Source organism: Salvelinus fontinalis, chromosome 9 (assembly GCF_029448725.1).
Source record: "Salvelinus fontinalis isolate EN_2023a chromosome 9, ASM2944872v1, whole genome shotgun sequence".
NCBI lineage: Eukaryota > Metazoa > Chordata > Actinopteri > Salmoniformes > Salmonidae > Salvelinus > Salvelinus fontinalis.
Genome location: NC_074673.1, coordinates 2,104,629 through 2,119,140, shown reverse-complemented (window position 1 = coordinate 2,119,140; position 14,512 = coordinate 2,104,629). Strand labels below are relative to the sequence as shown.

At 44.2% G+C, this 14,512-nt stretch overlaps 1 protein-coding gene across 1 annotated transcript in view; it reads left to right on the top strand.

Moving 5' to 3' along the window:
• LOC129861885 (sodium/potassium/calcium exchanger 1-like) overlaps positions 1 to 14,512 on the top strand; it is a 103,040-nt gene that overhangs the window by 47,302 nt on the left and 41,226 nt on the right. The window contains exons 4-7 of the mRNA XM_055933054.1: positions 1,706 to 1,814; positions 11,498 to 11,625; positions 11,962 to 12,231; positions 12,652 to 12,741. Of these exons, the coding sequence (XP_055789029.1) occupies positions 1,706 to 1,814; positions 11,498 to 11,625; positions 11,962 to 12,231; positions 12,652 to 12,741 (597 nt within the window). The remainder of the gene's footprint in view (positions 1 to 1,705; positions 1,815 to 11,497; positions 11,626 to 11,961; positions 12,232 to 12,651; positions 12,742 to 14,512) is intronic.

Below are 14,512 nucleotides of genomic sequence, written 5' to 3'. Positions count from 1 at the left end.
TCTCTCTCTCGATCTCACCCCTCTCTCTCTCGATCTCACCCCTCTCTCTCTCGATCTCACCCCTCTCTCTCTCGATCTCACCCCTCTCTCTCTCAATCTCACCCCTCTCTCTCACTCAATCTCACCCCTCTCTCTCTCAATCTCACACCTCTCTCTCTCTCAATCTCACACCTCTCTCTCTCAATCTCACACCTCTCTCTCTCGATCTCACATCTCTCTCTCTCGATCTCACATCTCTCTCTCTCGATCTCACATCTCTCTCTCTCTCGATCTCACATCTCTCTCTCTCTTGATCTCACACCTCTCTCTCTCTCTCGATCTCACCCCTCTCTCTCTCTCGATCTCACCCCTCTCTCTCTCTCGATCTCACCTCTCTCTCTTTCGATCTCACCTCTCTCTCTCTCAATCTCACCTCTCTCGATCTCACCTCTCTCTCTCTCGATCTCACCCCTCTCTCTCTCTCTCTCTCTCTCTCGATCTCACCCCTCTCTCTCTCTCGATCTCACCCCTCTCTCTCTCTCGATCTCACCTCTCTCTCTCTCGATCTCACCTCTCTCGATCTCACCTCTCTCTCTCTCGATCTCACCCCTCTCTCTCTCTCGATCTCACCCCTTTCTCTCTCTATCTCACACCTCTCTCTCTCAATCTCTATCTCACACCTCTCTCTCTCTCAATCTCTATCTCACACCTCTCTCTCTCTCAATCTCACCTCTCACCTCTCTCTCGATCTCACCTCTCGATCTCACCTCTCTCTCGATCTCACCTCTCGATCTCACCTCTCGCTCTCGATCTCACCTCTCGCTCTCGATCTCACCTCTCTCTCTCGATCTCACCTCTCTCTCTCGATCTCACCTCTCGCTCTCGATCTCACCTCTCGCTCTCGATCTCACCTCTCTCTCTCGATCTCACCTCTCTCTCTCGATCTCACCTCTCGCTCTCGATCTCACCTCTCGCTCTCTCTCAATCTCACCTCTCTCTCTCGATCTCACCTCTCGCTCTCGATCTCACCTCTCGCTCGCTCTCGATCTCACCTCTCGCTCTCTCTCGATCTCACCTCTCTCTCTCAATCTCACCTCTCTCTCTCAATCTCACCTCTCTCTCTCAATCTCACCTCTCTCTCTCAATCTCACCTCTCTCTCTCGATCTCACCTCTCTCTCTCTCAATCTCACCTCTCGCTCTCTCTCGATCTCACCTCGCTCTCTCTCGATCTCACCTCTCTCTCTCTCGATCTCACCTCTCTCGATCTCACCTCTCTCTCTCTCGATCTCACCCCTCTCTCTCTCGATCTCACCCCTCTCTCTCTCGATCTCACCCCTCTCTCTCTCGATCTCACCCCTCTCTCTCTCGATCTCACCCCTCTCTCTCTCGATCTCACCCCTCTCTCTCTCGATCTCACCCCTCTCTCTCTCGATCTCACCCCTCTCTCTCTCTCGATCTCACCCCTCTCTCTCTCTCAATCTCACACCTCTCTCTCTCGATCTCACATCTCTCTCTCTTGATCTCACACCTCTCTCTCTCTCTCTCGATCTCACCCCTCTCTCTCTCTCGATCTCACCCCTCTCTCTCTCTCTTGATCTCACACCTCTCTCTCTCGATCTCACATCTCTCTCTCTTGATCTCACACCTCTCTCTCTCTCTCTCGATCTCACCCCTCTCTCTCTCTTGATCTCACCTCTCTCTCTCTCTCTCTCTCTCTCCCCCCAGTTGAAGCCTGTCCTCCAGAGAGGAGGAAGTTCAGCCTCTCTGCACAACTCCACCATGAGGAACACAATCTACAAGCTGATGATTCACACACTAGACCCCCTGGGAAACAGTAGGTTGCCTTTTCACCTAATTCTAGAAAAGACAACAGACCTGAATTCAAATACTATCACACCTCATTTCAAATAGTTCAGCTGGGCTTGACTGAGATCGTCGGGTGCAATGGACCCAATAGAATAGTTCAGCTGGGCTTGACTGAGATCGTCGGGTGCAATGGACCCAATAGAATAGTTCAGCTGGGCTTGACTGAGATCGTCTGGTGCAATGGACCCAATAGAATAGTTGCCAAATTCCTTATCTTTCACTCTGTTAAGAGAATTATGTTTCTCTATGTTCATAAACTGAACTTCAATTAACTACTCAGTCTGCAACCCAGAATGTATAAGATACTGGTTGAAAGGAACACAGACAGAGGCCCAGCCTACAATAGTCAAATGTTTATTCACGAGAGTGCTCTGAAGTCCATTATACAAAGACATCCATTTTATAGCTGCGCACATACTGCCACACAAACAGTAGATATCCTACACACATACTTCGACACAAACAGTAGGGTATCCTACGCACATACATACACACAAACAGTAGATATCCTACGCACATACATACACACGAACAGTAGGTGAGTTCTCACCACTGTTTACCACTACCAAGCCGGCAGTTCCATTCCCCCGAGATTAGGGAAACCTTGAGAAGTCCTCCCTGTCCTCCTAAGTTATCTCACTTCCTGCCAGGTGGGTTCAAGCACAGTCTAACTGTTCTCGGTATCTTTCTTCAGCCCCCCCCCCCCCCCCTGAGCTACGCCTGGCTCAGACAGTCTGTGTGTTTCCACTATACAGATACATTGTTTTAACCTCTGACTAAAACTACACACATCATCAGAATATCATTTTATGATTCTACTCAATTTCATACAATTATATGGTTTCAGGGTGGAATATTCTCATCATTAATTTAAACATATAAATTCCATTATCACACTCCTAGCAGTCTTAATCACATGCTATAAGTGTTTGAAATATTTCAAATAGACATTGTGTTTATTTGTTGACATTTTAAATGTAAACAGTTTAGCTAGCTGGGGTAACCTATGTCAATTTAAAAGTGGCTTAAGAAATGGCTTTGTACCTGCCACTACAACTATCAATATTATGGTAACTTCTTACAGGGTTACTATATTAACAGTTAAGGTATATACTGTAGGGTGATATTCGTTGACTCTGACCCGTACCAAAACAGTGAAACATGTTGATATGGACGGAGTACCTTTGTCCTTCTCTCAGTCAGTCAGTGAGATTAATTATCAAAGTCTTCCACGTTAAGCTTTGGCACTAAATCCAGATTGGTCCTAAGCAGATTAATACCCGTGTCAGTTTATCACCTCAACAAGGCTCTCATTCATACAGCACTACAGTATAGTAGACAACTGGTCACATAGGGTGCTATTTCTGTCCCTATTCCCTATAAAGTGCACTACATCTGACATACACTAGGTAGGGAATAGGATTAACGCTTGGGACGCAGCCCGGACAATCAGGATCCACATCAGAATAGTGACACAGGAAACAGGAAACACAACACGATCCAGTAACACAGACAACACAACATTATCCAGTAACACAGACAACACAACATTATCCAGTAACACAGACAACACAACATTATCCAGTAACACAGACAACACAACATTATCCAGTAACACAGACAACACAACATTATCCAGTAACACAGACAACACAACATTATCCAGTAACACAGACAACATTATCCAGTAACACAGACAACACAACATTATCCAGTAACACAGACAACACAACATTATCCAGTAACACAGACAACACAACATTATCCAGTAACACAGACAACACAACTCTATCCAGTAACACAGACAACACAACATTATCCAGTAACACAGACAACACAACATTATCCAGTAACACAACATTATCCAGTAACACAGACAACACAACATTATCCAGTAACACAACATTATCCAGTAACACAGACAACACAACATTATCCAGTAACACAACATTATCCAGTAACACAGACAACACAACATTATCCAGTAACACAACATTATCCAGTAACACAGACAACACAACACGATCCAGTAACACAACATTATCCAGTAACACAGACAACACAACATTATCCAGTAACACAACATTATCCAGTAACACAGACAACACAACATTATCCAGTAACACAGACAACACAACATTATCCAGTAACACAGACAACACAACATTATCCAGTAACACAGACAACACAACATTATCCAGTAACACAGACAACACGATCCAGTAACACAACACTATCCAGTAACACAGACAACACAACATTATCCAGTAACACAGACAACACAACATTATCCAGTAACACAGACAACACAACATTATCCAGTAACACAGACAACACTATCCAGTAACACAGACAACACAACATTATCCAGTAACACAGACAACACAACATTATCCAGTAACACAGACAACACAACATTATCCAGTAACACAGACAACACAACACTATCCACTAACACAGACAACACAACATTATCCAGTAACACAGACAACACAACATTATCCAGTAACACAGACAACACAACATTATCCAGTAACACAGACAACACAACATTATCCAGTAACACAGACAACACAACATTACCCAGTAACACAGACAACACAACACTATCCAGTAACACAACACTATCCAGTAACACAGACAACACAACATTATCCAGTAACACAGACAACACAACATTATCCAGTAACACAGGCAACACAACATTATCTAGTAACACAGACAACATTATCCATTAACACAGACAACACAACATTATCCAGTAACACAGACAACACAACATTATCCAGTAACACAGACAACACAACATTATCCAGTAACACAGACAACACAACATTATCCAGTAACACAGACAACACAACATTACCCAGTAACACAGACAACACAACATTATCTAGTAACACAGACAACATTATCCATTAACACAGACAACACAACATTATCCAGTAACACAGACAACACAACACGATCCAGTAACACAGGCAACACAACATTATCTAGTAACACAGACAACATTATCCATTAACACAGACAACACAACATTATCCAGTAACACAGACAACACAACATTATCCATTAACACAGACAACACAACATTATCCAGTAACACAGACAACACAACATTATCCAGTATCACAGACAACACTATCCATTAACACAGACAACACAACATTATCCAGTAACACAGACAACACAACATTATCCAGTAACACAGACAACACAACATTATCCAGTAACACAGACAACACTATCCAGTAACACAGACAACACAACATTATCCAGTAACACAGACAACACAACACTATCCAGTAACACAGACAACACAACATTATCCAGTAACACAGACAACACAACATTATCCAGTAACACAGACAACACAACATTATCCAGTAACACAGACAACACAACACTATCCAGTAACACAGACAACACAACATTATCCAGTAACACAGACAACACAACATTATCCAGTAACACAGACAACACAACATTATCCAGTAACACAACATTATCCAGTAACACAGACAACACAACATTACCCAGTAACACAGACAACACAACATTATCCAGTAACACAGACAACACAACATTATCCAGTAACACAGACAACACAACATTATCCAGTAACACAGACAACACAACACTATCCAGTAACACAGACAACACAACATTATCCAGTAACACAGACAACACAACATTATCCAGTAACACAGACAACACAACATTATCCAGTAACACAACACTATCCAGTAACACAACAGTTGTAAATCAACTGCTTCATTCAGTAGGACTCCACCACGGAGCTGCTTCATTCAGTAGGACTCCACCACGGAGCTGCTTCATTCAGTAGGACTCCACCATGGAGCTGCTTCATTCAGTAGGACTCCAACATGGAGCTGCTTCATTTCATTAGGACTCCACCATGGAGCTGCTTCATTCAGTAGGACTCCACCACGGAGCTGCTTCATTCAGTAGGACTCCACCATGGAGCTGCTTCATTCAGTAGGACTCCACCACGGAGCTGCTTCATTCAGTAGGACTCCACCACGGAGCTGCTTCATTCAGTAGGACTCCACCATGGAGCTGCTTCATTCAGTAGGACTCCACCATGGAGCTGCTTCATTCAGTAGGACTCCACCACGGAGCTGCTTCATTCAGTAGGACTCCAACATCAACATAATGTTACTGCTTACCTTTAGAAGGCATCATGTTAATGTTATGTGTCGTCAGACTGTCACGTACAGTAATGTGTCGTCAGACTGTCACGTACAGTAATGTGTCGTCAGACTGTCACGTACAGTAATGTGTCGCCAGACTGTCACGTACAGTAATGTCATCTTCAGACTGTCACGTACAGTAATGTCATCTTCAGACTGTCACGTACAGTAATGTGTCGCCAGACTGTCACGTACAGTAATGTCATCTTCAGACTGTCACGTACAGTAATGTGTCGTCAGACTGTCACGTACAGTAATGTGTCGTCAGACTGTCACGTACAGTAATGTGTCGTCAGACTGGCACGTACAGTAATGTGTCGTCAGACTGTCACGTAGAGTAATGTGTCGTCAGACTGTCACGTACAGTAATGTGTCGTCAGACTGTCACGTACAGTAATGTGTCGTCAGACTGTCACGTACAGTAATGTGTCGTCAGACTGTCACGTACAGTAATGTGTCGTCAGACTGTCACGTACAGTAATGTGTCGTCAGACTGTCACGTAGAGTAATGTGTCGTCAGACTGTCACGTACAGTAATGTGTCGTCAGACTGTCACGTACAGTAATGTGTCGTCAGACTGTCACGTACAGTAATGTGTCGTCAGACTGTCACGTACAGTAATGTCGTCGTCAGACTGTCACGTACAGTAATGTGTCGTCAGACTGTCACGTACAGTAATGTGTCGTCAGACTGTCACGTACAGTAATGTGTCTTCAGACTGTCACGTACAGTAATGTGTCGTCAGACTGTCACGTACAGTAATGTGTCTTCAGACTGTCACGTACAGTAATGTGTCGTCAGACTGTCACGTACAGTAATGTGTAATTGAGTAATTATAGTATAGTTATTAGTTAGTATAGTTAATAGTTATTCTCCGTAATACAGTCTGCATTCTGCAGACTAGTTATTCTCCGTAATACAGTCTGCAGACTAGTTATTCTCCGTAATACAGTCTGCAGACTAGTTATTCTCCGTAATACAGTCTGCAGACTAGTTATTCTCCGTAATACAGTCTGCAGACTAGTTATTCTCCGTAATACAGTCTGCAGACTAGTTATTCTCCGTAATACAGTCTGCATTCTGCAGACTAGTTATTCTCCGTAATACAGTCTGCAGACTAGTTATTCTCCGTAATACAGTCTGCAGACTAGTTATTCTCCGTAATACAGTCTGCAGACTAGTTATTCTCCGTAATACAGTCTGCAGACTAGTTATTCTCCGTAATACAGTCTGCATTCTGCAGACTAGTTATTCTCCGTAATACAGTCTGCGTTCTGCAGACTAGTTATTCTCCGTAATACAGTCTGCAGACATAGGGAATTGTTTTAAGGTGGTCCCACCAAGGATAGGCCCGGGGGGGATGGTTCTACCAAGCTAACATGGGGAATTGTTTTAAGGTGGTCACACAAAGGATAGGCCCGGGGGGATGGTTCTACCAAGCTAACATGGGGAATTGTTTTAAGGTGGTCACACCAAGGATAGGCCCGGGGGGATGGTTCTACCAAGCTAACATAGGGAATTGTTTTAATGTGGTCACACCAAGGATAGGCCAGGGTTGGGGGGGGGGTCTACCAAGCTAACATAGGGAATTGTTTTAAGGTGGTCACGCCAAGGATAGGCCCGGGGGGATGGTTCTACCAAGCTAACATGGGGAATTGTTTTAAGGTGGTCACACCAAGGATAGGCCCGGGGGGATGGTTCTACCAAGCTAACATGGGGAATTGTTTTAAGGTGGTCACACCAAGGATAGGCCCGGGGGGATGGTTCTACCAGGCTAACATAGGGAATTGTTTTAAGGTGGTCACACCAAGGATAGGCCCGGGGGGGTGGTTCTACCAAGCTAACATGGGGAATTGTTTTAAGGTGGTCACACCAAGGATAGGCCCGGGGGGATGGTTCTACCAAGCTAACATGGGGAATTGTTTTAAGGTGGTCACACCAAGGATAGGCCCGGGGGGATGGTTCTACCAACCTAACATAGGGAATTGTTTTAATGTGGTCACACCAAGGATAGGCCAGGGTGGGGGGGGGGGGGGGGGGGGGGGTTCTACCAAGCTAACATAAGGAATTGTTTTAAGGTGGTCACACCAAGGATAGGCCCGGGGGGATGGTTCTACCAGGCTAACATAGGGAATTGTTTTAAGGTGGTCACACCAAGGATAGGCCCGGGGGGATGGTTCTACCAAGCTAACATGGGGAATTGTTTTAAGGTGGTCACACCAAGGATAGGCCCGGGGGAATGGTTCTACCAAGCTAACATGGGGAATTGTTTTAAGGTGGTCACACCAAGGATAGGCCCGGGGGGATGGTTCTACCAAGCTAACATAGGGAATTGTTTTAATGTGGTCACACCAAGGATAGGCCAGGGTGGGGGGGGGGGGGGTTCTACCAAGCTAACATAAGGAATTGTTTTAAGGTGGTCACACCAAGGATAGGCCCGGGGGGATGGTTCTACCAGGCTAACATAGGGAATTGTTTTAAGGTGGTCACACCAAGGATAGGCCCGGGGGGATGGTTCTACCAAGCTAACATAGGGAATTGTTTTAAGGTGGTCACACCAAGGATAGGCCCGGGGGGATGGTTCTACCAAGCTAACATGGGGAATTGTTTTAAAGGTGGTCACACCAAGGATCCTTTAGCTATTTAATTTGGAATTTTACGTCCCCTTCTATAAAATAAAAACACAGTACCAGTCAAAAGTTTGGACACACCTACTCATTTAAGGATTTTTCTTTATTTTTACTATTTTCTACATTGTAGAATAATAGTGAAGACATCAAAACTATGAAATAACACATATGGAATCATATACTAACCAAAAAGTGTTTAAAAAAATGAAAGTATATTTTATATTTCAGATTCTTCAAAGTAGCCACCCTTTGCCTTGATGACAGCTTTGCACACTCTTGGCATTCTCTCAACCAGCTTCATGAGGTAGTCACCTGGAATGCATTTTAATTAACAGGTGTGCCTTCTTAAAAGTTCATTTGTGGAATTTATTTCCTTCTTAATGCGTTTGAGCCAATCAATTGTGCTGTGACAAGGTAGGGGTGGTATGCAGAAGATAGCCCTATTTGGTAAAAGACCAAGTCCATATTAGGCAAGAGCAGCTCAAATAAGCAAAGAGAAATGACAGTCCATCATTACTATAAGACATGAAAGCCAATCAATGCAGAACATTTCAAGAACTTTGAAAGTTTCTTCAAGTGCAGTCACAAAAACCATCAAGCGCTATGATGAAACTGGCTCTCATGAGGACCGCCACAGGAAAGGAAGACCCAGAGTTACCTCTGCTGCAGAGGATACGTTCATTAGAGTTACCAGCCTCAGAATGGAAAGGAAGACCCAGAGTAACCTCTGCTGCAGAGGATACGTTCATTAGAGTTACCAGCCTCAGATTGCAGCCCAAATAAATGCTTCACAGAGTTCAAGTAATGGACACATCTCAACATCAACTGTTCAGAGGAGACTGTGTGAATCAGACCTTCAGGCCTTGCTGCAACAAAAAAAAACTACTAAAGGACACCAATTATAAGAAGAGACTTGCTTGGGCCATGAATCACAAGCAATGGACATGAGACAAGTGGAAATGTGTCCTTTGGCCTGATGAGTCCAAATTTTAGATTTTTGGTTCCAACCGCCGTGTCTTTGTGAGACACAGAGTAGGTGAAAGAATGATCTCTGTATGTGTGGTTCCCACCGTGAAGCATAGAGGAGGAGGTGTTATGGTGTGGGGGTGCTTTTCTGGTGACACTGTCTGTGATTTATTTAGAATTCAAGGCACACTTAACCAGCATGGCTACCACAGCATTCTGCAGCGATACACCATCCCATCTGGTTTGGGCTTAGTGGGACTATGATTTGTTTTTCCAACAGGACAATGACCCAACACACATCCAGGCTGTGTAAGGGCTATTTGACCAAGAAGAGTGATGGAGTGCTTCATCCGATGACCGGACTCTACAATCAACCAACCTCAACCCAATTGAGATGGTTTGGGATGAGTTGGACCGCAGAGTGACGGAAAAGCATCCAACAAGTGCTCAGCATGTGGGAACTTCTTCAAGACTGTTGGAAAATCATTCCTCATGAACCTGGTTGAGAGAATGCCAAGAGTGTGCAAAGCTGTCGTTAATGCAAAGGGTGGCTACTTTGAAGAATCTCAAATTTTGGAACTTGCCAAAAGGCACCTAAAGGACTCTCAGAGAAACAAGATTCTCTGGTCTGATGAAACCAAGATTGAACTGTTTGGCCTGCAAGCCAAGCTTCACGTCTGGAAGAAACCTGGCACCATCCCTACTGGGGAAGCATGGTGGTGGCAGCATTATGCTGTGGGGATGTTTTTCAGCGGCAGGAACTGGGAGACTAGTCAGAATCGAGGAAAGATGAATGGAGCAAAGTACAGAGAGATCCTTGATGAAAACCTGGTCCAGAGTAGAGTGCTCAGGACCTCAGACTGGGGTGAAGGTTCACCTCCTAACAGGACAACGACCCTCAGCACACAGCCAAGACAACACAGGAGTGGCTTCTGGACAAGTCTCTGAATGTCCTTGAGTGGCCTGGACTTGAACCCGATCGAACATCTCTGGAGAGACCTGAAAATAGCTGTGCAGCGACACTCCCATCCATTTAACCTGACAGAGCTTGAGAGGATAGGTAGAAAAGAATGGGAGAAACTCCCCAAATACAGGTGTGCCAAACTTGTAGCATCATACCGGAGAAGACTCATGCCTGTAATCGCTGCCAAAGGTGCATCAACAAAGTACTGAGTAAAGGGTCTGAATACTTATGCAAATGGGATATTTCAGTTCTTTATTTTTTATACATTTTCTAAAAAAAACATTATTTTTTTGCTTTGTCGATACGGGGTATTGGGTGTAGATTGATGAGGGGGAAAAAACGATTTAATCCATTTTAGAATAAGGCTGTAACGTAACAAAATGTGGAAAAAGTCAAGGGGTCTGAATGCTTTCCGAATGCAGTGTACTTCCATACATATTTTAAACTGGTAACCGGTTACCTTCAGACCGTGAGGGTCGTCCATAGACCAAACCGTTCTGACACTACAGATGTCTTCCTGAGAAGACTGATTTTCGGGATGTCCCATGGTCTTACAAACGTTCCACCTCAGATGCAGAAGGCTGACATAAGCGGCTGCTGTGGATTGAGACGCAGCCCATTAAAAAAAAATATATCTCTGGCTTAAACTGATGGATTTTGATGGGGATCATTTTATTATTATGCTAATTAGATTCCAGCGGAGACGCAGACATCGACTCTAGGCGGGTTTTAATATGGAAATTCTCACATATGATGTTTGAGCTGGTTGAGTGGTAAGGAGTCAGTGAACTGGTAGGATTACTGCTGCTGCTGCTGTTGTTCTGACCAGCCCCCCCCCCCCCCCCCCCCCCCCCCTTTACCATCTGTTGTCCAGACAAAGAACCAGCCGTCCCTGCACCCTCAGCCGCCCCAGTTCCAGCCCCTGGCCCTGCCCCTGCTCCAACCCCAGCCAAGGAGGAGGAGACGAAGGAGGAGAAGAAGGAGCAGCCAGAGGGTCAGATGGTAAAAGGCAATGACAACACACTTCCTATCAATACATACAGTACATCACTAGTGGGACTCAAGGTAACATCTCCCTCTCCTTCTCTCTCTCCCTCCCTCCCCCTCTCTTCTCCTCTCTCTCGTTCTCCATCTCCTTCCCTCTCTCCCTCAATCTCTCTCCCCCTGACCTCTCTCCACCCCCCTCTCTCTCGCTCTCTGTCTATCCTTCTATTTCTCCCTCCCTCTCTCCCTCTCTCTCTCTCCCACCCTCCCTCCAACCTCTTTCTCTCTGTGTCTCTCACTCTCTCTCCCTCTCTCTCTCCCTCTCCTTCTCTCTCCTCCCTCCCTTCCTTATAGGAGGACAAATCGGCAGCAGTTGGTTCGTCTTGTAGTGAGGATGATGATGATGATGACGATGATGATGATGACAGTGATGAAGATAGTTCTGATGAGGAAAGTTCTGATGAAGATGACGATGAGGAAGATGATGATGATGATGATCTTGATGATAATGACAAGCCTCTGTCTTTGGTGTGGCCGGACACCAGATGTAAACAGGCCACCTATCTGTTCCTCCTGCCTATAGTCTTCCCTCTGTGGCTCACCGTACCCGACGTCCGTAACCCGGTAAGGCCCACACACACCCACACACACACAGACACAGACCCACACACACACAACCCAGTAAAGAGAAAATACCACAGTAAAGACAGCACCTTATGTAGTTTGGAAAAATGTGAAAGTTGACAATGGACAGCAAAGATCAAGTCAACTGAAGTGCTGATGGAACCAGTGGAACTTAAGGAACTGATGGAACTGATGGAACTGATGGAACCGGTGGAACTGGTGGAACCGGTGGAACCGATGGAACCGGAGGAACTAGTGGAACTAGTGGAACTGATGGAACTGGTGGAACTGATGGAAGTAACTTACTCAAATTCCTAGAATCTCTACCTGTATTTGATGTTGTCATTTAAACTGTATGGTGGAAGTATACCTCAGCTAAGCGGTGACAGAAGACATTGTTTTTCTCTATCTGTTCTGCAGCTATACAAGAGGTTTTTTGTGATCACCTTCCTGGGGTCTATCCTATGGATCGCTGTCTTCTCCTACCTCATGGTGTGGTGGGCACATCAGGTAGGTTATACTAACTGCATCCCAAGGCTTTTGTACACAGTGGATGAGTCTAATGTACAAGACTAGTAGAATAATTAAAGAAGGCTAGTAGAAGAGGTAGTCTTCCTTTTGGCACTACCACTACTGAGTCAAATAGAACAAACTATTCCTATTAGAACCAACACCTTGTGTTCCTCTCACTACTGAGTCAAATAGAACACTATTAGAACCAACACCTTGTGTTACTCTCACTACTGAGTCAAATAGAACACTATTAGAACCAACACCTTGTGTTCCTCTCACTACTGAGTCAAATAGAACACTATTAGAACCAACACCTTGTGTTCCTCTCACTACCACTACTGAGTCAAATACAACACTATTAGAACCAACACCTTGTGTTCCTCTCACTACTGAGTCAAATAGAACACTATTAGAACCAACACCTTGTGTTCCTCTCACTACCACTACTGAGTCAAATAGAACACTATTAGAACCAACACCTTGTGTTCCTCTCACTACCACTACTGAGTCAAATAGAACACTATTAGAACCAACACCTTGTGTTCCTCTCACTACCACTACTGAGTCAAATAGAACACTATTAGAACCAACACCTTGTGTTCCTCTCACTACTGAGTCAAATATAACACTATTAGAACCAACACCTTGTGTTACTCTCACTACTGAGTCAAATAGAACACTATTAGAACCAACACCTTGTGTTACTCTCACTACTGAGTCAAATACAACACTATTAGAACCAACACCTTGTGTTCCTCTCACTACTGAGTCAAATAGAACACTATTAGAACCAACACCTTGTGTTCCTCTCACTACTGAGTCAAATAGAACACTATTAGAACCAACACCTTGTGTTCCTCTCACTACTGAGTCAAATAGAACACTATTAGAACCAACACCTTGTGTTCCTCTCACTACTGAGTCAAATAGAACACTATTAGAACCAACACCTTGTGTTCCTCTCACTACCACTACTGAGTCAAATATAACACTATTAGAACCAACACCTTGTGTTCCTCTCACTACCACTACTGAGTCAAATAGAACACTATTAGAACCAACACCTTGTGTTACTCTCACTACTGAGTCAAATAGAACACTATTAGAACCAACACCTTGTGTTACTCTCACTACCACTACTGAGTCAAATAGAACACTATTAGAACCAACACCTTGTGTTCCTCTCACTACCACTACTGAGTCAAATAGAACACTATTAGAACCAACACCTTGTGTTCCTCTCACTACTGAGTCAAATAGAACACTATTAGAACCAACACCTTGTGTTACTCTCACTACTGAGTCAAATATAACACTATTAGAACCAACACCTTGTGTTACTCTCACTACTGAGTCAAATAGAACACTATTAGAACCAACACCTTGTGTTACTCTCACTACTGAGTCAAATACAACACTATTAGAACCAACACCTTGTGTTACTCTCACTTCCACTACTGAGTCAAATAGAACACTATTAGAACCAACACCTTGTGTTACTCTCACTACCACTACTGAGTCAAATAGAACACTATTAGAACCAACACCTTGTGTTCCTCTCACTACCACTACTGAGTCAAATAGAACACTATTAGAACCAACACCTTGTGTTCCTCTCACTACCACTACTGAGTCAAATAGAACACTATTAGAACCAACACCTTGTGTTCCTCTCACTACCACTACTGAGTCAAATAGAACACTATTAGAACCAACACCTTGTGTTCCTCTCACTACCACTACTGAGTCAAATAGAACACTATTAGAA